The sequence below is a fragment of the Fistularia commersonii genome, chromosome 1 (assembly GCF_037954325.1).
Source record: "Fistularia commersonii isolate RoL2024-O1a breed Wild chromosome 1, RoL_Fcom_v1.0, whole genome shotgun sequence".
Taxonomy (NCBI): Eukaryota; Metazoa; Chordata; class Actinopteri; order Syngnathiformes; family Fistulariidae; genus Fistularia; species Fistularia commersonii.
This window is the reverse complement of record NC_141284.1, coordinates 20,717,254-20,741,637: the sequence shown is the minus strand read 5'-3', so window position 1 is coordinate 20,741,637 and position 24,384 is coordinate 20,717,254. Positions and strand designations below refer to the sequence as shown.

General features: G+C 47.5%; 1 protein-coding gene and 2 long non-coding RNA genes across 3 annotated transcripts; 2 read left to right on the top strand and 1 right to left on the bottom strand.

Moving 5' to 3' along the window:
• The first annotated feature begins 4 nt into the window (after window positions 1-4).
• Window positions 5-1,051, top strand: LOC147237779 (uncharacterized). Its single transcript, XR_015106937.1, has 3 exons — window positions 5-398; window positions 894-959; window positions 1,036-1,051. It is a non-coding gene; the product is annotated as an uncharacterized LOC147237779 (long non-coding RNA).
• Window positions 1,052-14,340: 13,289 nt separating this feature from the next.
• Window positions 14,341-17,826, bottom strand: LOC147237778 (uncharacterized). Its single transcript, XR_015106933.1, has 3 exons — window positions 17,328-17,826; window positions 17,050-17,230; window positions 14,341-14,415 (listed from the first exon to the last, which is right to left on the bottom strand). It is a non-coding gene; the product is annotated as an uncharacterized LOC147237778 (long non-coding RNA).
• A 3,451-nt stretch (window positions 17,827-21,277) lies between these two features.
• LOC147237777 (cannabinoid receptor type 1B-like) lies at window positions 21,278-24,157 on the top strand. Its single transcript, XM_086156532.1, has 2 exons — window positions 21,278-21,409; window positions 21,977-24,157. The coding sequence occupies exon 2, from the start codon at window positions 22,041-22,043 to the stop codon at window positions 23,457-23,459; it is 1,419 nt and encodes a 472-aa protein (XP_086012658.1). The 5' UTR covers window positions 21,278-21,409; window positions 21,977-22,040; the 3' UTR covers window positions 23,460-24,157.
• The last annotated feature ends 227 nt before the right edge of the window (window positions 24,158-24,384 follow it).

The following is a 24,384-nucleotide window of genomic DNA, read 5'->3' as shown; positions in this document are numbered from 1 at the left end:
CGCCTCTGCGCCATCAGCCCTGAATTTACATATTTAGGCTGTTTTCCAGCAGGCTTTCCTGGCAGCCTGTTGCTACACCAGCTGCCCTGAAGCAACACTCAGCTTCGGCCTTTAGGTGGCAAGGATCCTGAACCAGTTGGGTGTGCACAGAGAATTCCAACTCTGTGTAGGCGGGAATAATGTTGGCCTTTTCCCCTCCTTGTATGATGGTGCCTCCAATGAGGATGAGGAAGATTATACACCCACAGACCTGAACGCCTACACGCTTCTTATGAGAGCACGGCAATTAGCCCCCGTTAGCTGTGAGTACGCCATCTTTACTAGGAAACACAATCCAGCAGCAGTGACTGGTGGATCTGCACAGAACTTTATCTCAGCTCAGACATGCAGGTTGACAGGTAAGTGTGCAGACGTTTCAGCGAGGCCCCAATGCAAGATCCCTAATATATTTCAGAGGCTCTGATATTTGGCATGGCGTTCTTGAGTTGCTGTCCGAGGAGAGAGGCTTCACGCCCTCCCAGGGATACGCAGATGCGTGAGACTCTGCCCAACACCAATTAGACATTTTGTAAAGCTTGCGAGGCTTGCGGACAAGGACGGGGAAACGTCCATGGACGTACATGAGTGCGGCGTCCTGTCAGGACGGACGGGCCATGAAGACCAGATCGATGTCGGCGAAGGCTTCAGCAACTCGATTGTTCCACCGATGTCCTCTTCAGCCAGAATTCCAAGGATGGTCACCCGCAGCGTGTTGGCTATTAACTTCATTCATTCATTCGTTCATTATCCGAACCACTTGTTCTGCTCCCAGGGGGCCAATCCGAGCTTTGATTAAGCAGGGGGGAACTGCCAACCCTGAACATCTAGTAACACCTACATTTTGTCTTTCACAGCATTTTCAAGACCTCACAAGTGGTGATATGGAAGTGATAGTGTGGACTCTGTTTCTATGGCGACAGGTGAGAAATTTTTCAGTTTGTTTGAACACTCATTAATTCATTTTCTACACCGCTTCTCCTACACTCTCGTTCGCAGCACTGCTGGAATCTGTCATTGGGTGAGAGGCGGGATTTAACCCTGGATCAGTTCCTCACAGGCCTGCATAGATACAGCCATTCACCCTCATTCATTCTCATTCATTCCCTCTGGAGAATCTGAAGGAACTCCATGCAGACACTGGGAAACTCCGCATAGGAAGGCCTTCTCGGGAACCCAACCAGGAAACTCCTTGTTGTGAGGAGGAAGTTTCAGCTCTCCCACCCCAACCGGCCACCTCAACCCCCCCCTCACTGACCAGCCTCAGTGGATCAGACGTTTGTGTTACAACCAGCTTTGACACCATCTTCACCCTAAAACTACAGATGGCAAGAAAACCGCCATCTTCAGCAATTTGGGACTTCTGTGGTCCTGTGTGTCTTATGGTCTAAGTGACAGACGCCATCCTGTGGTCGAAATGAATACTGACAGATACCATTTGGGTTAAAAAATCTAAATATCGAGATGATGAGTGCATGGAGGATGAGGTAGGACTGTGGAATAATCTATTTTTAACAAGGATTTTATCGGAGAATTGGTGTTCGGGCGCAAACTTGTATCGATGCTTAGGGCTATTCATGTTTTTCTCTGCAGACAAACAGTGACTAAACGGAGATTTCCCCTCCTTCCGAAATCTTCCCTCCTGATTTCGGAGGAGGGGTTCTTTTTCCGACACCTGTACCCCCCCCCCCCCCCCCCCCCGTTTTCCTTCACTCGGACCGGGAACCCCAAGGGCCCCCAGGATGGCCCGCGGGGCCAAACCATCTGCCACTCCGACCGCCGTGATCAAGTTGATCGGATTAATCAGGTTTCTCCAAAGGTCCTGGCAACACACCTGCATATTGTCCTTCAGCTGCTGCGTGTCCACGCTGTGCACGGCATCGGCATTACGGATGTGTAACAAATACAACCCGCTGGGTTCTGCAGAGGGTGGGAACTGATTTCGGAAGTCAGCCAAATAACCTGAAGTCCGGCCAGACAGATATATTGAATGTAGATTGAATATGTACTGAACTGTATGCTAGCTGGGTGTTTGGAGTCCATCAGCAACTTTCTGGGAAAACACTGAGAGCAGAATTATTAGTAACTTGAAACTCATTCCTTCATGTGTTATCAGCTTGACTTATGTTCAGCGTGTTCACCCTGGACTGGTCCATCACTGGGCCGCATGTGGAGATGTATTACCATTCATTCTCTAATTCACTCATTTGGACAATTCATGTTTTTGTTTCTGCGGGAGGAACACAGGGAAATCAGGGAGAACACGCCACACAGAAAGTCAGAATCCAAGTAGGGACCCTCCTGCTGTGAGACAGAAGAGCCAGCCTATTATGAAACTATAATCTCAGATTGAACAGATCTGCACAGAACCTTTGTGAGATACAATCTTTCTTTGAATAAAACATGCTCAAGCAATGTTCTGCGCTTTTAAGACCTCACTCAGCAAAGCTGCCGCCTTCTGTTCAAAGGGACTAAGTGATTCTCCTCACCAGGAAAAGGATGGATCACCACCTGCCGGCTATCATCTTCCCCACAGAGCTGCTCGAAGGAGCATTGTCTCCACCACTTGTATTGCACGCGGCCAGGATCTTATCATAAACTTCAAATGCTATTAGACACACAAAGCAAACAAGCCACGGAGAACAAACTCAGAGCCAGACAAGCTGGTGAATATGCATGCATGCTAATTCCATGAAAACACAGAAACGCCCCTCCTCCTCAGGGCCAGCTAGCGGAGGAGCAGGTGAGTGAGACAAATTCCCTTTTTCATCCCTGCATCGGCACACTAGAGGGACCCAGACTCCCTTTTCATATTACAGGTGCATTTATTCGGGAGGGGGGCTGCATGTCAGTCAGTATCATCCAGCTAGTCAGGCTGCTGTGTTTTACCTTGAATGGCTGAGTGAAGTAACATCCAGGGAATGAAAGCGTTCAGGGGCAAAAAGCCTCGGCTGTTATCACGGGATTATTTATTTATTCGTACATTATTTTGCCTCTGGTTACTCCAGCAACTGTAAACTCCCGGAGAGCAGGCACCGCCTCCCCCCGCCGAGGGATGAGCTCCCTGAAACAAGGTCAATTAGCGCAGAATGAATAAAGACAAAAGTGCACAGCTGCCACGCACCCAGGCAGTGTGTATGAGAGTATGTGTGTGTGTGTGTGTGTGTGTGTGGGAGAGAGAGAGCGAAAGAGAGCAGGTGTACATGTATGTGTTTTCCGCCCGATTTGGAGTTGGAGGTTAATTGGGGGCTGTTGTCAGTCACGGGGGTAGGAGGAGGGGGCATGTTGAGCAGCGCTGCACAAGCTGACACTAAGACTGCCTCCTGACATGGCTTGTCAGTCAGCTCGCTTCACGGCCCAACGCTGACGGTGACACCCTCCATTGTCTATTAATTGACATCCAACGGAGGCGCCCATGTGTCACCTCATTGTTTAATTCGGGGATTTGCCCCCGAGAGACATGTGTTTGATTTCACACGGGTACATTTTGCGCCACGGATTGCGACCGACGCTTCGGGAGTCGAAATGATTTAATTTTATGTTTTTTTTTGCGCGTGTGAATTATTTAGACCTCCCCCAGATGATCGTACTGTCTGGTTAAATATCGTGCAAGGGAAGGAGCAGCCGCTGACCCGAATACAAAGGTGGTATAGACTCGTGACCCAGACACGCCCTGGTCAGCATTAATTTGCACTGTTTTGATATTTTATTTTATTATTCATTCATTCATTCATTCATTCCACCTATCCCAGCGGGCATCGGCGAGAGGCGGGGTTCGGTCCGGGCCTGTGAAAGGACCATGCAGCATTTCATCCTCTCATTCACGCATCATAGATAAAAAGCAACCACTCGGTAGAAGGGCTAACCACCGCATCTATGATTTTTTTATTTTTGTTATTTTATTAAAATAAATTTCCATACAAATGGGGGAAGTCAGACAGTAGTCTACATATTTGAAAAATGCTCGGAAGAATTAGATGCATTCCCTGACAAAGAGATAAGATGAATAGATAAAATAGTACGCCAGTTAACCTTGTTTCTAAACTACAGCTGTAATAATCTCCAGCTAATCATTGGAATGAAATCTAACCACCTCCCTCATGTGTGCATCCTCCACCCAACCCCCATCTGTTGCCACTCCATCAGTGGGCGAATCCCAGCCTGCGTCGTCTGACTGCTCCGGGGACACACAGAACGCGCATCCGCTCCTGTGATACCGACAGCGCAAACCACGTAGTGTGGGTTTATTTGTCGGAGCTGCACTGATGCAGGAGTTATGATGCATGCAGGCGGGCGGCGCAGCGACAGGTCAGCCCCCGGAGGGAGCCTGACCTGACAGCTCTGCTGAATGAATGCGCTCCCGATGACAGCATGTCGCTGAAATGGGGGGATGAGACAAAGTCCGTGTGTGCGTGCATGCGTGTTTGTGTGTGTCGTGACAGAGTTGTTTACACAGAATCAATGTGGAGACTCGCCTCAGCTTTCACTACAAAACACAAGCACCTTCAACATAAATCATTGAATTTGGTTAGAAAGCCCTGCCTTTAGGTCAAGGTAATATCAGGTTATGCGGGCGATGATTGGGATTTTATGTCTGTGTGTTAGTGAGCGGCTTTCTACATATTAATGCAGCCCAGGAGAACCCATTTGCAATGGTAATGAAAGAAAAGATGAGAGGTCGGGTAACAAATGATAGCAGAGCGCAGCTCCGCCGGGGAAGCTGCGTTTAGTCTGACAGCTCCGGCCCGGCAGCTCCATCCGGCCCTCGGGTTGTTTTCTGCCGCCTTTGTCTGCACCGCCACTCCTTGTACACCTAAACCTCCGGCTAAGAGTGCATTCAACTCGGGGCCTGTTCGGCGCCAGGGGCCCAAGCGTCTGACAAAATGATGTAAATGCAAACATTACCATGTAATAATCGAACAGCGAGCCACATGCGTACATCTCGCACCATCTGCGCTATGAGTGTGTGTTGCTGTTACTGGACCTCGCCTTAATGATATGCAGACGGGGTTGGATTTAAATGATTATTGATGTTATTTCTGTTCTACATCATTATATTTGAGGGAGTTTATCTATTAATTAATCTATTATCTGCTCCGCTTATCCCGCACTCGAAGCAGACGACGGGTTCGCTGTGGACAGATATTCATCCTTCAATCCATCCATCTTCCCCCGCTTATCCTGAGTCGGGTCGCGAGGGCAGCAGCCGGAGCAGTGAGGCCCAGACCGCTCTTATCCGCGATCTCGTTCTTTCGGTCGCTACCCACAGCTCGTGACCATAGGTGAGGGTGGGGATGGAAATCGTCCGGTGAGAGCTTCGCCTTTTGGTTCAGCTCCCTCTTCACCACGACAGACCGGTACAGAGTCCGCATCGCTGCAGACGCTGCACCGATGCGCTTATCGATCTCCCGCTCCATCATCCCCTCACTCGTGAACAAGACCCCGACATACTTGAAGTCCTCCACTTGGGGCTGAATTTCTTCCCCAACCCGGAGTGGGGATTCTACCCGTTTCCGGTTGAGAACCATGGTCTCGGATGTGGAGGTGCTGATCCTCATCCCGGCCGCTTCACTCTCGGCTGCGAACCGTTCCAGTGAGAGCTGAAGATCATGGCCTGATGAAGCCAACAGAACCACATCATCTGCAAAAAGTAGAGACTCGATCCTGCGGTCACCAAACCGGATCCCCTCGACGCCCTGGCTGTGCCTAGAAATTCTGTCCATAAAAGTTATGAACAGAATCGGTGACAAAGGACTGCCCAACTCTCTCGACTTACAATGTGCAATGTGGCAAAGTGGCCCCCTTTGTGCCACCTTACCGTGGGGGAGGGGTTTGCGTGTCCCAGTGATCCTGGGAGCTAGAAGGGTCACACTAGGCAAACAGGTCCCACGTGAGGGACCAGACAAAGTGGGGCTCAGAAGACCCCCATGAAGGAGAAAATCATTGGACACAGTTTTCTCTTGCCCAGACATGGGTCACCGGGGCCCCCCACCTAAACCAGGTCCAGGGACGGGGATGGGGCTCGGCGATGAGTTCCTGGTGTCTGGGTCTTTACCCTCGGGGCTCGGCCGGGCGCAGCCTGAAGGAACGACATGGGTCCCTCTTCCCCTTAGCTCACCACCCACAGGAGGGGCCAAGAGGGGTCGGGTGCAGTGTGAGCCGGGTGGTAGCCGGAGTGGGGGACCTTGGCGATCCATTCTTTGGGTGAAGAAGCTGGCGCTTGGGACAATAAGACAGATAACGTAAGATAATACTTGATCCCCATAGGGGAAATTTACCACATACAGAGACATACTACAATTTACTGTCTTATTCTTCTGTGTGGATGCCACAGAAATGACAGTGTTTGTGGAGGCCGGGGCAATGCAACTGGTTGACCGCAGACTTCCTGAGCTCTGGCTGGTGTCGTCACCCAGACAAGACCTTTCATTATGACTGCCAGTTGTCACCCTTGGTGGTATTCTCTCTTGTGTAGCTTTAGGTATGACTGGACGTGATACCAACCCGGCCACTCGTCTCCCGCTGCAGTCACCACATGAGATGTAACATCAGCTCATGCCGGTTGTTTCCTGTTTGCACGGCATTTTCTTGGACGTGTAACTCATATTGAACACAGTTTTGCCAACTATTCATTTAGTCCCACTGCCCTCCTAGAGGGGTGCCCAAATTTGAGGACTGCGATTGTCACAGTGAGCTGATTGGTTGTTGGAAACCATTCCCCCCCTGAGGCTTGGAAGTCTGTATGTGTGTGTGTGTGTGTGTGACAACCCTGTCTCTTGTCATTCCTGTCACATCAGTGCACACAGTGTGCCTCTGCGCTCTTCAAGCTGGAATACATTAACACCTCGCTTTATCAAGTCACCCCACATCCCCGGGGGGGTGACGTGGGGGCGGGATCACACTGTACGCCGTTTGTTGATGTTTTCCCAATGCTAGGCGGAGGGAAGCTACAAGAAACGGCCTCTCGGACGGAGGATCGCCCGCCATACGCACGTTTAATCGTTTTCCTCTTCATAATTCACCACAACGTTTTGATTTCAAGTATCCCTGATGAAAGCGGCGCCGTGAAGCTGCCTTTCCCGCCTGCCGCTGCTTTAGTACTTCCCGTACATTATAAAATGTCAGTCGGGACTCGGCGGAGGAAATCAGGAGTTGCAGCGGACCAGATCGGGTTATCAGTGTTTAAGTCATCACTGTTGAATGAGTGAAGTAAGGTGCATCACATGTAAAGCATTAGATGCTTTACATGTGAGCAAGATGCAAACCACCAAAAGGCAGGAAAGGAGGGAATTTAGTCAAATCTCATTCTACCGCTGTTCTACCAGCAGTTGTGACCGTTGTCGCCTCTGAATATAACGTCCAATCAGTGTGTCCAATTTCCCTGAGTTCGCGCACAGATTCCCATGTGAAATCTTTTATTTTTCTTCAGAAACAGACTCTTCAGTGCATTCCCTGGGTTCAGGGGAGGGATCGACATAAGTGCTTTGGTCATTATATAACCTGCTCAAGCTTGAACATACACACTTTGGTCATACAGTCAATGGTCCAAGTCTTCTCTTTATTCTCTTTTATTCCTTTCGGCTTTTCCTTTCAGGGGTTGCCACATGGAATCAAACACCCCCGTTTATCCCTATTCTCTGTATCCTCTTCTCTCACACCAACTGATTCGTGTCCTCTTTATATAGCCACTCTCCCTCCTCTGCCCAGGACCGAACCATCTCATCCACCTAATGTCCCTCTGATGGACTCATTCCTGATCCTCTCCATCCTCATCACTCCCAAGGAGAACCTTAACATTTTCATCTCTGCTACCTCCAGCTCTGCTTCCTGTCCTCTCTTCAATGCCAACTTCTCCAAAGCATACAACATCCCTTGTCTTACCACTGTCTCATGCACCTTTCCTTTCATTCTGGCTGATGATCTTCTATCACACATCACCCCTGACACATTTCTCCACTCATTCCAACCTGCTTGAATGCATTTTGTCACCTCTTCTCCACACTCGCCATCACTCTGGACTGTTGACCGTAAGTACTTAAAATCCTCCACCTCCCAACACTTGGGCAACTGTCTTCGGCTGTCACAGATATCCGAAGGTAAAGTGACAGTTCTTCTATAAAAGAACGGTCAATGTAGATACTTTCACTCGTGATACTATCTTAGACGTACCTTCCTTGCAGCTTATTTAGCTAGAGGGATCTCTGTGTTTACCTCGCCACCTATTGGTTGCAAGATGTATTGCTTTGTAAATTTGACAATTGTCTGGTCACCTGTTAATTTACAAATTTATTGGATCATCTTAATCATCATTGCAAATGATGACTTTGCCAGGAGCCACCACATGGATCGAACCACCAACCGTCTCATCGGAGGGATGCCTGCTGAGCCACAGCCGGCCCATGTAGTACATGTGGTAGTACAAGGGATCAGTGTGTGCAAAACCAAAAGGAAAAAGGCACAGGATGAAGGAAAACCCGGTTTCCTTCCTCCATTCTCCTGTGAGTCCACTCGCCGGCCCCCACCTTTCTTTGATGGCACTGAACGGGCTGCTGTCCGACTCAATAACATCAGTCTTCACTGGGAATCTACCGAGCAGCGGGAGGAGGCGTGGAGCTACCAACCGCAGGGCGCCACAACCTGCATCCTGCCTGCAAAGTGCTATAATGATTTTCATTTGACAAAGAGAACAGAAACCTGCAGTGCCTTGTGTTTTTTTTTCTGCATATCTACGACACAACAAAAACACGGATGCTCCACGGCGAGCACAATTCTAGCGCTTCAAATATAATGACTTAGTGAAAAAAAAGAGATATATGTCTTCTACTGACCACACGCTCTGTTTCAGATCCCACCTGGAAAGAGAAAGGCTTTCCATAAAACACAGGGCAGGGTTACATGAGGCCACAGGAACCAGGTTCCTGCAGCGTTTTTAAGGCAAAGGGTGCAATTAGACAGAGGTGCTTCAGGTCTGAAAGACAGCTATTGTTAACAGTGGAGGAGAACCTCATAGTGAGAAGATGGGGATTCACCTTCTTCAGACGATGGAGGTCCAGGCTCAGATATAGGAGCGCTATCGAACCAATGCTTTCATTTTGGGGTTAACGGACAAAAGGTTAACAGAGCATACAAAAGGTATTCATTAGTTTAAAGAAAAGGCAGATGATGCACTTTTATGTATAAATGCAGAATATGGAGTATGGATTGTTTCCAGTGTGTGTGTGTGTGTGTGTGTGTGTGTGTGTGTGCACGCTCACGTTGGTCTTTCCGTCCCTCCGTGGCCAACAGAGAGAAGCCGGAGTGTTAATTGGAATCTGTCCCACAGGGACTCGTGGGTGTCACTCCTGCCCTCAGTGTTTATCTGATAATGATATTGCGCGGCACTCCCAGACTCGTACCAACACATGGATGATGGCCATCGGCCCACTGGATATTCCATCAAGATCCTGCTGGCCCACCGTTCATGATTCCACTTGAACATTCAAGAATCCAGACCTCCAAACAGACACAGCCGGATGTAGAGTACGAAGACCTGAGGAGGACGTGTTTTTTTATATGATATCTATCTATCTACCTATCTATCTACCTATCTATCTATCTATCTATCTATCTATCTATCTATCTATCTATCTATCTATCTATCTATCTATCTATCTATCTATCTATCTATCTATCTATCTATCTATCTATCTATCTATCTATCTATCTATCTATCTATCTATCTATCTAGCTATCTATCTAGCTATCTATCCAGCTACCTGTCTGCATGCCTGTGAGTCTGCCTGTCTATTTAAAGCATCAATAATAACGCTTCCCTTCAGCCGAGATCTAAAAAGGTCCCCGTCTCCATCAGTGTGTCTTAATGGAAATAGAATTATGGACGGAATTTGATTTTTCACAACCTGTTGGCGGGAGGAAAAGAATTAAGTGAGAAAAGAAAGGGATTAATCAGAATGACTAAATAAGCCTAAACTGCGCAGAGAGTTCATTAGCGCTCAGTCCTGCAGGATCCATGTTTCCGTCAGGGAGTCACGGTGAAGGCTCCACCGCTTTCTCCTCGATCTTCGAAATCCAGGCTTGCTTTGAACATGAATCACTGTCATTTGTTGCAGGTACTTCTGAATTTCGGTCTCAGCGGGCGTGATCACGCAGAAGAGGAAGGGCGCGGTGCCTTTCAGTCGCAGATGGTAGAAGTACACAGATGGTAGAAGTACACAGATGGTAGAAGTACACAGAAAGAAGTACAGGCCATGTGTTTCTCATACAAACATCTCATCCTAAAAGTACCACTGATGTACTTAGGTGTTCTGTCTCTCTGCAGCGGGGGGCAAATATTCAGTATAATAGTCACTCCCCCCCCCACACACACACACACACATACTATATCTGAAGCAGACTGAAAGTCTTTGGATGGGATGGATCAGATATTTGGAACTGACCTGCCTGAACACAACGCACGGTCAGCGCCTCCATCCGAATCCTCTGTCTGGATGGAGGTTGCTGAAGAGATCCAGTGACCGTAAGTGAATTAAGCCTCTGTGTCTTTCCACCTCTGCCCAGCGCCTGGAGATCATGTTTCCGAACATTTACACACACTCGTGGTGTGTGTAAATGTGCGCGTGTGAAATTGCTTTTGACTAATTAAATTTTTTTTTCAGCAGACACTGTCAGGAGCCAATCCATCACACCAAGACTCTCCATTCGCTGGAAATTAAACTTCACCTGACTGGAAATGTTGCAAGGAGTGGAACAGCATCTTTACTCCTTAGGCACATATTGTGATTGGTTGTCAGTGGTTCTGTGTCATTAATGTTGCTTTAATTTGCCCAAAGAGTCGCACAGCTTTGCATCATCCCTTCACAACCAGACAATCTTCCTCTAGGACGTGGGAACGGGGCTCATCGCCGCAGGGGGGGCCGTTTGAAATGAGCAGCGGCTTGTTCGTATGCAGGGCCCGTAACAAAAAATCACACCTGGCCATCACTAAGATGCACCCAGGCTGAAACGGATGTTTTTTATCCCCACGGTTCCATCGAATATCATTTATTTATGGAGGTCTTTTTGCATACAGACTCAAGACCCAAATGTTGCAAAACACCAACTTTAAGAAAACATCACACATTTCTAATTTCTTCATAGAAACATATTCTGTATTTGTTGCGGAGCAACAGCAGCAGCCTTGTGCTCCGTCACTCAGAAAATCGACTGTTTTCCCTCCATTTTCTTTCTCTCTTTGCTTCTTTCATTCTTTCTCTCCCCGTTTGCTTTCAGCTTCAAGGTAAAAACCATTTCAGAAAACAAAGGCGGGATGGAATGCTGGTGTTTCATTGTTTCAGTGAGTCTGTGGATTTGCAATTTCCACCTCCCCTATATTTATCTGTAGTGGTCTGAGTTGGTGTTTGCTTTGTGCATGTGTGCGCATGTGTGTGTATGTGTGTGTGCGTGTGTGTGTGTGTGCGCACGCGTGTGTGTGTGTGTGTGTGTGTGTATCAATCTTACCGAGACATCTACCTATTTTCTTCCAGGACAAGCAAATATGAGCATCAAGCATTAATCAGGACTGCATTCAAATAAGGAGGACATTCATTCATTCCCTATTCTGCTTATCCCACTCTCGGGGCTGCGGGGCTGCTAGTGCCCATCTGAGCTTCCGTTGGGCTGGACGCGGGGTTAATTCAATTTTTGGGGGTAATTTTTCACCAAATTTCACATAGAGGTGTCCTCAGGTGTCCTCCTGTGTCCGAGCCCAAAAGACCACTCCCCGCTTCTTTGTTTCTAGCTTGGCTTCATCCAGCATCTCTAATGTTCGCAGACCGAACGCTCAACATTAATAATGTAATATTAGCCAGTCAGACCCAAACTCCCCGACCTCATACGTCAAAGAAACAATTGAGTCTCCCTCTCTGACACCGAGCGCTCACTCCCGCACACAAAGGATCTTGGCGACGGTACGCCGAGAGCCTCGCGTTCACTGGCCCTTAATTTGAGCATAATCCTGAGATAAATATGTAACGGGCCGATTTCTGCTAGGGAACAGGTGGCGTTGTTTGACACGCCATTAATCAATCAGAACGTAACAATGAACCTCTGGCTGTGGCGGTCATGACCTATGACATCATCCTTGGACGTGGATCTTAGGGGAGGGAGACGTAGGTCAGACGCACGAGATCACTTCCAAGACTCGTGTCTCCTTCTTTTTTTTTACCGACTTGCCATGAAAATGAGACCATACACATCGTCCCAGCTGTAATAATAATGTGTGACAGACAAATACAACATAAACAGCAGCTTATTAAACAGCAGACAGCAGCCTGGGTGGCAACCATGATGTTATGGTGTTAAAGCAGAGCTCCGCACTGCGTCTCTAGATGAGAAATCTCCTTTTTTTTTCTGGATCGCCATTTTGGATTCTGAGCATTATTGTCACGTCCGGCAGGGGAAAAAGGATTCGCTCCTCTGGAATGTGTTGTTAAAAAAAGCACGAATAATTGTTATTTCTTTAAAAATTACAACACATATATTAACCCAGGGGCTGCGCCATTGTTTTACTAGTGCAATGCCTGCTGGGTTGTTGATGTATCAAGGTTGCTCGTTTTAACTTTGGACTTCTGGTAGCATTAACCTTTACTTTGTGCATTTATACACTAATAATGCCAAATTGTGCTGATTTTGGGTGCACTATCCAGTCCAAGTGAACCAAAGGGACTGATGCTAGGCTGCACAGCGTCCCAAGAGAGACAAAGAGAAGAAAGAAAGGGAACGAACACAACTTCCTAAGACGTGTTCTCACCGCTTCTTTTCGGCTGCATTTGACACATTTAGCCGAGCTAAGCTGCTGAACGAGCTTGGGGACGCTGCTAGTTTTAAACAAACACAAAAGCCAAATGCCATGCCGACAGTTTCCTTTCACAAGTATATACAAGGTCCTTGGAAAATGACGGAAGTCCGCTAGAAGAAACACTGCAGGCAGGAGACGCTGGATGTTCTCCTGCAAGAACGTCATGCAGAAGTAGCATCTGATGATGGAAAACCTGCATTGGCAGGATCACAGAGGAGGTTGAAGGTCAGTCAGCACAGCAGTCCTTAAGTCTACAGAGAACAGCCGATGACAAAAAGTGGAGCTCCTCACAACGGCCGCGCTCTCTTTTAGCATAGCGACACAGTTGCTGCACGTGCACCAACTACTTTTGACAACACTTGCCTCTTCGTGTCTTTGCCAGTCTTCATTTTGAAGCTCATTTGGATTTCTGTCTTCTACTTGCTCACGTCTCCCCCGGGTTCAAATGGGAGCGGTTGCTCAGATAAAATGTTTTTGCAGCGTATGGTGAATAAGCGAATGGTACCAAGCCCGGTACAACCTTGTGACGTAAACAACGACGGCGCTGTGAGTGAAAGGTTTTTTACAATTTTATACAACTAAGATATGTTGAGAGATTTTACTGTTTTTACACAGCTGCTTCAGACATTGATCAAATCGGACAATAATGTCACATTCCCTTAGGGGACAACGTGTACTCAACTGCATCGATGCTGGTGGTCCATCGCCATGGAAATGTCGAAGCGCAGCACGCAGCCGAAACGACACGCTATTGAAAGTACCTCACGGGTCATTTCAAGATCTTCTGCTGGCTGGCCTGACGCCTCCAAGGCCACTTGAACATGAAATTTGAAGCCACAAACATCTTCTTGTAACCTGACATCTCCAGGTCTGGCAGATGATTGCTGATGTTCATGAAGCTCGCCAGCCAAGGGCATCATGTGACTGGGATGCGTTCACTTTGAAAATGATAAATGTAAATTACACCTGAAGAGGGAAAAATGTTTTTAATCCTATTTCTTTCTTTGAGGACCTCATATCATATTAAAAGGGAAATAAAATAACACACTGTGAGGACTTTCTGAAATGGGAAGAAGCAAAGCAGGAGCCCAAGCATACAAATGAAAAGAGAGAAAGGAACCGACGAGCCGTCGCCGCCACTTTTGACGACGACCATCATGCCGGGCTTAATGTGAAATGATTTCATCAGAGCTACTTTGCACATCGCTGATGGAAAAGTGTCTTCAAGACAGTCCGACTGGCACAAATCGGCAATGAAAAAAAAACTAATCAAGCCTGAAGGACTGAAACAGCCGTGATGTTGAAAGAGGAGACGGCACGGCGCTCGCTCACATCAGCCGCAGAGGCAAAGAGACACATTCACACGTTGCTTTTCAAATCACCGAAGTATGGACTACTTTTATTCTGCAGAGTTAAACACACACACCACAACACATCTGTGTAATCCAGGTGACCTTGTGCGGTTGTGCTGCAGCGGAGTCTCCGTGGTGATACGCCTGCAATGTTAACAAAGCAGCCCGTCTTCCTCCTCACAGGTTGAGACTCTGAAATGAGATTGATAATTGCTCTTGTCTGAACACGCAAAAAGAAAAACTAATTTGCCTAAGTCAGTGTCTCCGACAACGCTATAATATTTTGAGGGAAGATAAGTAAATCGCATGCACATTGAAGGTAGCTGGGAGAATATTCAAATATCCATCGGAATCTAGGATATTCGCATCACGAAGGGAACTCGACCGAGTCGCGAGAGAAGCACACTTGTTACTCGAATCTGGATTGCACGCAAAAGTGCCGTAATATGACTGTCCGTCAGTAACTGGCATCCACGGATAATTGAAGTTTATTCCACGTACACGTGAGCCTGAGGTCAATTATGCTACAAGCTGTGAAGTGGTTAGAAGTGGCGTCTTAGGTTGGAAATTGAAGAAAATCTTCCCCTCCACCAACATCATGCATGGTGACTCGGGGACCGGCTGCTAACAGGATTGTTTGTGCTCTGCAGCCGTCGGTCCATTTCCCAGCACAGATGGCAGTGATTACTTTTGGAGAGGGAGACATGAGGCCTACCTGACAGGGATCCGCAAGCAGGTTTCTGTTTCCTGCTCTACCGATGTACTTTACGGTAATTTTTGTAAAGTAAACAAACCTGACATTGGGTGTCTAATCATCTCATCCCCATATTTAGGTTCAATGCAATCATACTTATTTCCTTTTCAGTGAGATTTAATTGCAAAAAATTTACTTAATACGTCGCTGTATAGAATCCTCTTCTTCTTGTCACAGTGAATCAACCTTCTCCATCTAACCCTATTCTATGTGTCCTCCTCTCTCACACCAACTACCTTCATATCCTCCCTCTATACATCCATAAATCTGTGGTCTTCCTCAAGACCTCCTGCCCGGCAGCTTCAATTCCAGCATCCGTCTACCCATATATTCACTATCCCTCCTCTGTACATGACTGAACCATCTCAGTCTGGCTTCTCTGACCTTCTCTCCAAAACATCTAACATGTGCTGCTCCTCTGATAGACTCATTCCTGATCCTATCCATCCTGGTCACTCCCAAAGAGAACCTTAGCATCTTCATCTCTGCAACCTCTAGCTCTGCCTTTCCGTTATTCTAACTGTGTCTAACCAATACAGCATTGCTGGTCTCACCAATGTCTTGTACACCTTTCCTTTCATTCTGGCTGATAGTCTTCTATCCCATAGTACCCCTGACACAATTCTCCACCCATGTACTTGAAATCCTCCAACTTCTTAATCTCCACTCCCTGTAGCCTTACACTTCCACCTGAGTTCCTCTAATTCACACACATATACTCTGGCTTGCTGCAACTAATTTTCATTCTCTGGATTTTCCTCAACTTGTTCTCTGCTTTCACTGCGGATCACAATGTCATCTGCAAACATCATGGTCCATGAGGATTCTTGTCTAACCTCATCTGTCAGCCTGTCCATCAATACTGCAAACAAGAAGGGGCTCAGAGCTAATCCCTGATGAAGTCCCACCTCCACCTTAAACTTCTCTGTTACCCTTACAGCACACCGCACCAGTGTCTCACAGCTAGCATACATGTCCTGCACCAGTCTAACATATTTCTTTGTGCCGCCCCAGATTTCCACATACAATACCAGAGTTCCTCTCTTGGCCCCCTGTTAGGTCTACAAAAACCCAATGCAGCTCCCCCTGGCCTTCTCTGTACTTCTCTATTAGCATTCTCAAAGCAAATACTGCATCTGTAGTACTCTTTCCGGGCATGAAGCCATACTGCTGTTCACAATTGCTGATATCTGCTCTCAGTCTAGTTTCCACTTCTTTTTCCCACTTCATTGTATGGCTTGTCAACTTTATCCTTCTATAGTTGCTGCAATTCTGCAAAACCCCCCTTATTCTTAAAAATGGGCACCATCACACTTTGTCTCCATTCTTCAGGCATCTTCTCACTCTCTAAGATCCTGTTGAATAATCTTATCAGAAAATCTACCGCAGCCTCTCCTAGACACTTCCACACCTCCACAGGTATATCATCAGGACCCATTGCCTCTCCACTCTTCATCCTCTTCAATGCCTTCCTCACTTCACTTTTACTCATCTGTGCAACTTTGTGGTCTACAATAGTCACCTCTTCTACCCTTGCCTCTCTTTCATTTTCCTTATTCATCAGCTCCTCAAAGTACTCTTTCCATCTTCCTATCACTCTTCTAGCATCTGTCAATACAGACATACATCTCTATCCTTAAACACCCGGACCTGTTGTACATCCTTCCCATCTTTATCTCTCTGTTTCGCCAATCTGAGTAGATCATTCTCTCCCTCCTTACTGTCCAACCGAGCATACAGGTCATTGTGCGCCCTTGGTTTTGCCTTTGCTACCTCTATCTTTACCTTACGTTGTACCTTCCTGTACTCCTTCTGTTCCCTTGAGTCCTCTCAGTATACCACTTCTTCTTTGCGAACCGCTTTCTCTGTATATACTCCTGCACTTCCTCATTTCACCACCAAGTCTCCTTATCTACTTTCCTTCCAGATAACACACCAAGTACTCTCCTACCTGTCACCCTGATAACACTAGCTGCTAGCTGTCCAATCATCTGGATAATGTGTTTAATTAAAAGTTTATGGTAAATGGTGTCCACTAATGGAGTGATGCATGCAGACATACAGCCATTCACCTTCTTATTGAATGTAGGGTCTCCAATGCACCTCCTGCCTGTATTTGGACGGTGGGAGGAACACGAAGAACCCTGAGGAACCGCACGTAGACACGGGGAGAACATGGAGACTCCACACAGAGAGGCCTCCAGTGGGAATCCCACCAGGGACCTCCCGGCTGCGAAGAGGAAGTGCTTGCCACTGTGTCAAAAAAAGCACATGATTATGGGTTGTAATTATGAGCGGGTGATTTGTCAAACCAAACTCTTAATGAATTCTCCTCTGCTGACAAACTAACATGACAATGAGCTTGCTGGATCTCCACCGCTGTGACAGTCACTTTGCAGAATGTCATCCGACTGAGTGATTGCTTGACTCCAAGGTGGCAAATCTTGCATTAAATATTCATAAACTGTAAGAAAAAAACATATCAAATCAATAGGAATGTTTTCTCCCGTTTCCGTTCTCTGTTTCCTCAGTGCTGATGATGCCACGCATGGCTCAGTGTTTTTGCAACCTCATCCACGAGGGGTCTGTTGTATCTGCCGTTGTCACATCCCTTTACCACACATTTGGATGGAGACGGGAGGCAGAAGAAAGGAGGCAGCAGAGACGAAGATTTGGAAGTTCTTTTTTGGTAGGGAGGAGAATGGAGAAGATCGGTAATGAGTCCATCAGTGGGACGACACATGTTAGATGTTTTAGAGGTAAAGTCACACTACGATGGTTTGGACATGGAAAGAAGAGAGATGGAGAGGATCTGGGTAGAAGGGTGTTGAAGGAGGTCTAGAGGAAGACCAGTGAGGAGGTTTATGAATGGAGGGAAAGAGGACAGGAAGTTGTTTGGTGTGAGAGATGAGAGGATTAGATGGGTTCGTAGGTTCGACCTTCATGTCAATCTGTGAAGCTATGCAGCTTTGACTCATTCGCGGCGCTGCAAGGCCGATGCCGGGCAGGCTCCAGTTTCTTGGGCTGAGCAGTGACTCCACCGTTGCACTCCGAATGCCTCTCCAGTTAGAAAAGTTGCAAACTTTAAGCAGCCGGTGCGCATGGTGCTGCCTCCTCCAAATCCCAGAGGGGTGACTGCAAAGGAACAATGCAAACTTCTGCGTGTTTTGTTTTTCAAGTGAGCGTTCACTTAACTGCCCACTTAGCCTTTGTGGGTCCTGCGACGTTGTACGACCAAATGGTGCATGAAGGGGATTCTGTCCGACAACCAGAACGGCAATCCGTTCCGTGGCTTGAGAATCAAATCCACCGCTCAATTTCCGGCTGAAGCTTCCACCTTTCCACTTTGAAAGTAACAGCAGGCAGGACATCTGATATCGTTGAAACCTCCGACGCAGACGGCAATAAGTCCCTCATCCTCTGCTGAGATGATTTTCCCTGCAGGAAATATCCGACATGGAACCTCCACGGTCGTCCTTCTTCCTGTGCCAGTCTGTCAAGTGGCACCCCTGCAGGTGGAGTTGTTTTTTTGTCTCAATTAAACTTCTCAGGCGGTCGGACAAACAGCTTTGATTGTTCTAACGAAGACGGACTGATGCAGTTTAATTACTCATAGAAGCGTGTAATGAAACGATGTGTGTGAGCATGAAAGATAAAGCCGAGTACATTTCGTAGACAATATTTATCGGCCTCTTTTTTACTGACCAAACTGTGTTTCACCTCAGATGGGGAGTGACAAAAATATGGAACTGGCAGATTGGGAAACTGCGAAGCGGATTCGACACCAGGCATAAACCCCCTCTTCCCTCTTTATGCATCTTCTCCTCCCGCTTCCCCTCCCCTCCCTGGCTCCCTCCACACCCTCCCCTATCTTCCAGTCTCTCCACACAAACACATCAGAGACAGACCGCCCGCTCGAGAGCCTCGTCTGGGTAACAAGCTGTGTGTGTATTTCAAACCCCGGCTGCACAAAATAAACGGCTCGTCTGAGAGCACGATATTGTGCCTGCAAAGATGGAAAGGTACAGAAATCCCCATGTCTTTGCGTTAAAAGTAGAAGGCCAGAACTGCAGGACTTGAGATGGAGAGGAATGATTTCATAATGAATGCAACCACTCAAATAACAACTGACTGAAAATGGGTGAGGATCAATACTAAATGAGGTGCATTATAGTGCTTTTCAAGAGGAAGCCGACTGAAATCAATCGCTGTAAATCACTTGAAATATTCAGCACTGAGGACAAATGAAGACACGGCGGCAACAGCCGCCGTCTGTCACTGCACAGCCTGCGCGGTGGCGGAGGAAGATGGAGTAACGTGAAGCTTCGCGTGTCGCCGTCGCAGCCACGCCAACCTTTTGTCGCCGCACGCAGCTTTGTCTTCGGGAGCCCTCTCGCTCCTGCTCCGCAGAGAATGGCACTGAAATAATGACGATAATTACGATGATGGATGTGGATCGCAACAGCCTGCTCCCCCTCCTCCCCGCCGCTTGAGAGATGATAGATGCCCCTTTCAAGCCGAAACCACATTAAAACTTGATCCTCTATCGAGCAGAACGCATCAATATGCGGGAAAAAGAGACATTACACTGAATTAATTGCTGGTGGATCCCATAATTGGTAGTTATAAATAAAAAGCGTAACTCCACTTTATGTCTGCTCTGAATGAAAGGGGCATATCAGACATACTTTGCGATCAAGTGATCAATAGATCCTTGAATCGGCTCAAAGCACAGAATAACAAGTGTGCGGTAATGACCTGGAGAATGACCTCCTCGGCCTCCTTTGCCCTGCGGCTGCTGCTCATCCGCGGCGCCTTACTGTGTTTTCCTGGTGCGGCCGTCGCTAAATGTCATGTATTTGCCACAACGAGATACATGTAATTTGGGAGATGACTCTGCTGGGAGCGCACAGTGGAAATAATTACACAGCTGCACAGGACAGGAAGAGGGCTTGATAGTCTTTGCATGTGGCCCACCCCCAACTACGCACACACACACACAGTACAGTACATTTTTAGATATAGGCTCAGAATTCTCCAGTTACCCGCATTAGACAACAAAAACACATGTTTAAAAGAGTCGCCCTGATCTACGGAGGAAGCAGGTCCAAATATTGCCAAAATGATGAATTACTTTTGTCGTGTGTATCCGGCTATGAAGCTTTCTTTTCCCTCAACTTTTATGATGCCAATTTTTCATGGACGCCCGGGGTTTGTGACAGCCGGCAGTCAGATTATTCCTCCGCTTTCTGCCTTGGTGCCATAAAGCAGCGTTTCATTCAGCTGTAGAAACCAAATCAAATCAAAATGCACACACCAATGACTCGCGCACCTTTCCAGGTGACTCACCATGAAAGCTGCTCTGACAGCACGGCTGCAGGTCTGGAAATTATTCAGGGATTGTTTGAACCACCGTGGCATCTGTTGATATCATTGTTAACTGGCAGCACTGTGGCGTTTCCGTCTCGGAGAATGAAGGTCTTCGGTTCAGTTCCGAGACTCTGTGAGGAGACTCCATGTTCTCCCCGTGTTTGCGTGGGACCCAACATGTTCTAGACGTTTGAATGAGAGACCGAATGGTTGCATGTCGCTATATGATGTGTTAATGAAAAGGGGAATTGTTGCATATCTCTATATGGCAGGTGAATGAGAGGGTGAATGGTTGGACGTCTCTACACGAGGTCCTGTGATGACCCATCCAGGGTGGGATAGGCTGCAGGATCTCTGAGACCCCAAGTGCAGGGTAAGTGGTGAAGATTAAAAAAAATGAAAGAATGATTGTTCAAAAATAGCTTGTAAATTTCAACGGAAAAAAGCGTGTGACTCCCAACCAGAGGTCCATGTCTTTATTTCCACAAGTTCAAAGTGATGTTGATGTTGGAGGGGGAATAGAGTGACAGCGTGAATTATCTGGAGTTCAGCGCATATTAATAAAATAACTGTTTATTTATTTATTTATTTTTTCTTTCTTTCTTTTTTTTTTTTTCTATTTAAAATTGTTCACCTCCTCCATTGCATCAGTCGGTGGACGCGCACTGGGCTTCCTGCTGTGCGCAACACCTCAAACCACGTGACCAGCGCACAAAGCAGAACCCCGTAACCGCCCGCTTCTTCAAACACACACACACACAGACACACACACACGCACACACCACGAAGTATGCCTCTGATGCACTTGATGCAGACACTGTCCGGGGGTCGGTTTTCCCTTTCCGGTCGTCACGCCAGTGAGTGCGTTTCCGAGCGGGTGTTTCCCGGGAGTTGCTGGAACTGAGGAGGGGAAGCCTGCGGAGATCGGGCCGCCTGCAGAGACCCGGCCGCCTGCAGAGACCGGGCAGCCCTGCAGAGACCCGGCCACCTGGAGAGACCCGGCACCACGGACCGCCCGAGGAGCGCAGAAACACGAATAAAAGCAAAAGAAAATCTGTCGAGGTAGGTTCTGTCACACCTTTTTATTTGCAAACTGTTGCGTTTCCTTAAATGAAGTCGCGGCTGCTCTTGAGTTACTTGTAAATGGTGCTTAAACGGGATTTCCTCCACACACACACACCAGAATTCAAAATATTTGTCATCCCCTTTTCGTTTAGACTCTCCTGACTTTTACAAATTAATTAGGAAACCATAAATGACAGCTACATGACCCCTCTAATCTCCCCTCCCGTGATACCCAATTAATCCAATGATTTTTGACATTAAAAAAAAAACCAACAGCTTAATGCTTAATGACCTGTTTTAATGAATAAGAGCGCCCGGCTGTCCTTCACTTCATGCAAAGATTTCCCCGGAGGCAGCGCAGGTTTTGTCAGCCGCTGTTGTCTGAGGTGCATCTGCTTTGGAGCCAGCTGGCTCAGGCACACATTCCCTCCCCAGCATCCGCCCATGGATTCCATATCCTTACTCTTCATCCATTTAATTGTAATGGTATTTTATTCATGCCTCATATCTCTGAGTACAATATTGCATTCCCCTCGGGCACAGATGCCTGTCTTTTTCTTCTAGATGTCCGCTTGTCCTCCGCTAATGGAACACCAGACACCTCTCCACTGAGCGTCTCCACCCAGCCATGAAGTCGGCTCTGCAAAGGATAGCGGACACCACGGTGAGCACGCTGACAACAGGTGCAAAGTATCTGGGCTCCAACGACGTCAGCTACGACGACCCCTTGCTCGACCCCAGCCTGGCCAAGAATGGATTCCGCTTCGAGAAACCTCACTCAGCGTCCATTAGTAACTCCTTCTCCGGACTTATTCCCGGAAAAAGGGAGGTCATTTACAGCAGCCTCTCTCCCATTTTGCCCGCTAACGCCTCAGACTTCCTGCTGGGTAACGAGACCTCTGCGGGGAGCGGAGGAGCCGTGCATTGCAGGGAGAACTTTGGGGACAACATGGAGTGCTTTATGATTCTGACTCCCGGTCAGCAACTGGCCGTGGCCATCTTGGCGCTCACCTTGGGCACATTTACCGTGCTGGAGAACCTCATGGTGCTATGTGTGATCCTGCAGTCGCAGACACTCCGATCCCGACCCTCCTACCATTTCATAGGGAGCCTGGCCGTGGCGGATCTGATCGGCAGCATCATTTTTGTATATAGTTTCCTGGACTTCCATGTCCTGCACAGGAAGGACAGCCCCAATGTTTTTCTCTTCAAGCTGGCCGGGGTCATAGCCTCCTTCACCGCTTCTGTGGGCAGCCTGTTCCTCACCGCAATCGACCGCTACATCTCCATCCACAGGCCCATGGCGTACAAACACATCGTCACGAAGACAAAGGCAGTCGTTGCTTTCAGTCTGATGTGGGCAATCGCCATCGTCGTTTCGCTGCTTCCGCTGCTGGGCTTCAACTGCAAACGCCTCAACTCTGTCTGCTCAGACATCTTCCCGCTGATCGACCAGAGGTACTTGATGTTCTGGATCGGGATGACGAGCGTCTTGCTCCTCTTCATCATTTACGCCTACATGTTCATCCTGTGGAAGTCCCACCACCACGCTGTTCGCATGTTGAGCCGCAGCTCTCAGCGAAGCGTGATCGTCTACACTGCCGAGGGGACCAAGGTTCAAACGGTGAGGCCGGAGCAGGCCCGGATGGACCTACGCCTGGCGAAGACGCTGGTTTTGATCCTGGTGGCCCTCATCATATGTTGGGGCCCACTTTTAGCCATCATGGTCTACGACCTCCTGGGGAAAGTCGACGACTCCATCAAGACCGTGTTCGCTTTTTGCAGCATGCTCACACTGCTCAACTCCACGGTCAACCCCATGATCTACGCCATGAGGAGCAAGGACCTGCGCAGGGCCTTCCTCAATGTTTGCCACGTGTGCCGAGGAACAACGCAGTCCTTGGACAACAGCGGGGAAAGTGACTGGAACAGCAGGAGTGTCCGAGGCGTGGCAGCCGGGGCCGCGAAAGGCACGAGCACAAGAGTGAAAGTAGCCCAGGTCACGGTTTCTGGGGTGACTGAGACGTCAACCGTAGATCCAGTCTGAGAAAAGCCCTCTGGTGCTGCTGTGAAGTAAACATGGTGTTGAGTACTCTTTTAGTGCACTGCTCTGTAACCGTGAAATGTGCCAAAAATACCACAGAGACGGACCTAACTAGCAGATTTCACACACTTCAAAGTTGGAATTTGTTAAATCAATATATTACTGTTATAATCCCATCTGTTGAATTGTGATGCAACCCTCTGGTTCACAATTTAGCAAAAATCATTTTGTTAAATTATGAAAGCTGACAGGCCACTGAGCTGCAGATGTTCTCCTCCCTTATTCTCTCACTCTCACTATGTTAGCGAAAGAAAAGCAGTGATGGAAGGAGCACAAATGTGTGCTTCTGCTCACAGAATGGCGCACTTCGTTGCATCTGGACTGTGGTTTCAAATCAGTCGTTGCTGATTTTGTATGATATTGTGAAGTCTGTGAAGACCTCTATATTGAACTGTTGAGTTTTTGTTTTTTTTTGTAATTATTTGTGTATTCAAAATGTAAAGACAGTGTCAAACGCCTGGCATTTTAATTGCAGTAAAACTGTAATATGAAGTGAATTGGAAATGTTACATGTGCTTATGAAAAGCCGTATCTATTTGTGGGAAGCTGTAATGCCATATTGCTGCAAAGCATTCGTTGTGCCATGGTGTCCCATTATGATTGTACATGAAGGACATGTGTTGAATAAATATAAATGTAAATTCGTCTATATTTTTTATCATAAACTTATCAAATAAGTTGATGGTCTTTTCTTTTGAATAAAGCAAATAAATGTGACAAAGCAGGACAATAGCGCTGTATAGATGAATGCAATAAGCCAGAACGCATTGAAGAGATTGTGCACACGGTGTAATACTGCTCCCGTGTGGAGACAAAGCAATACTGCTTTTATCGCACAGATTCGTTCAACAAATTGATATCGTTGTGT

Excerpts from the sequence above, each read along its gene's own strand:
- LOC147237777 (XM_086156532.1), top strand. The coding sequence starts at position 22,041 with ATGAAGTCGGCTCTGCAAAGGATAGCGGACACCACGGTGAGCACGCTG.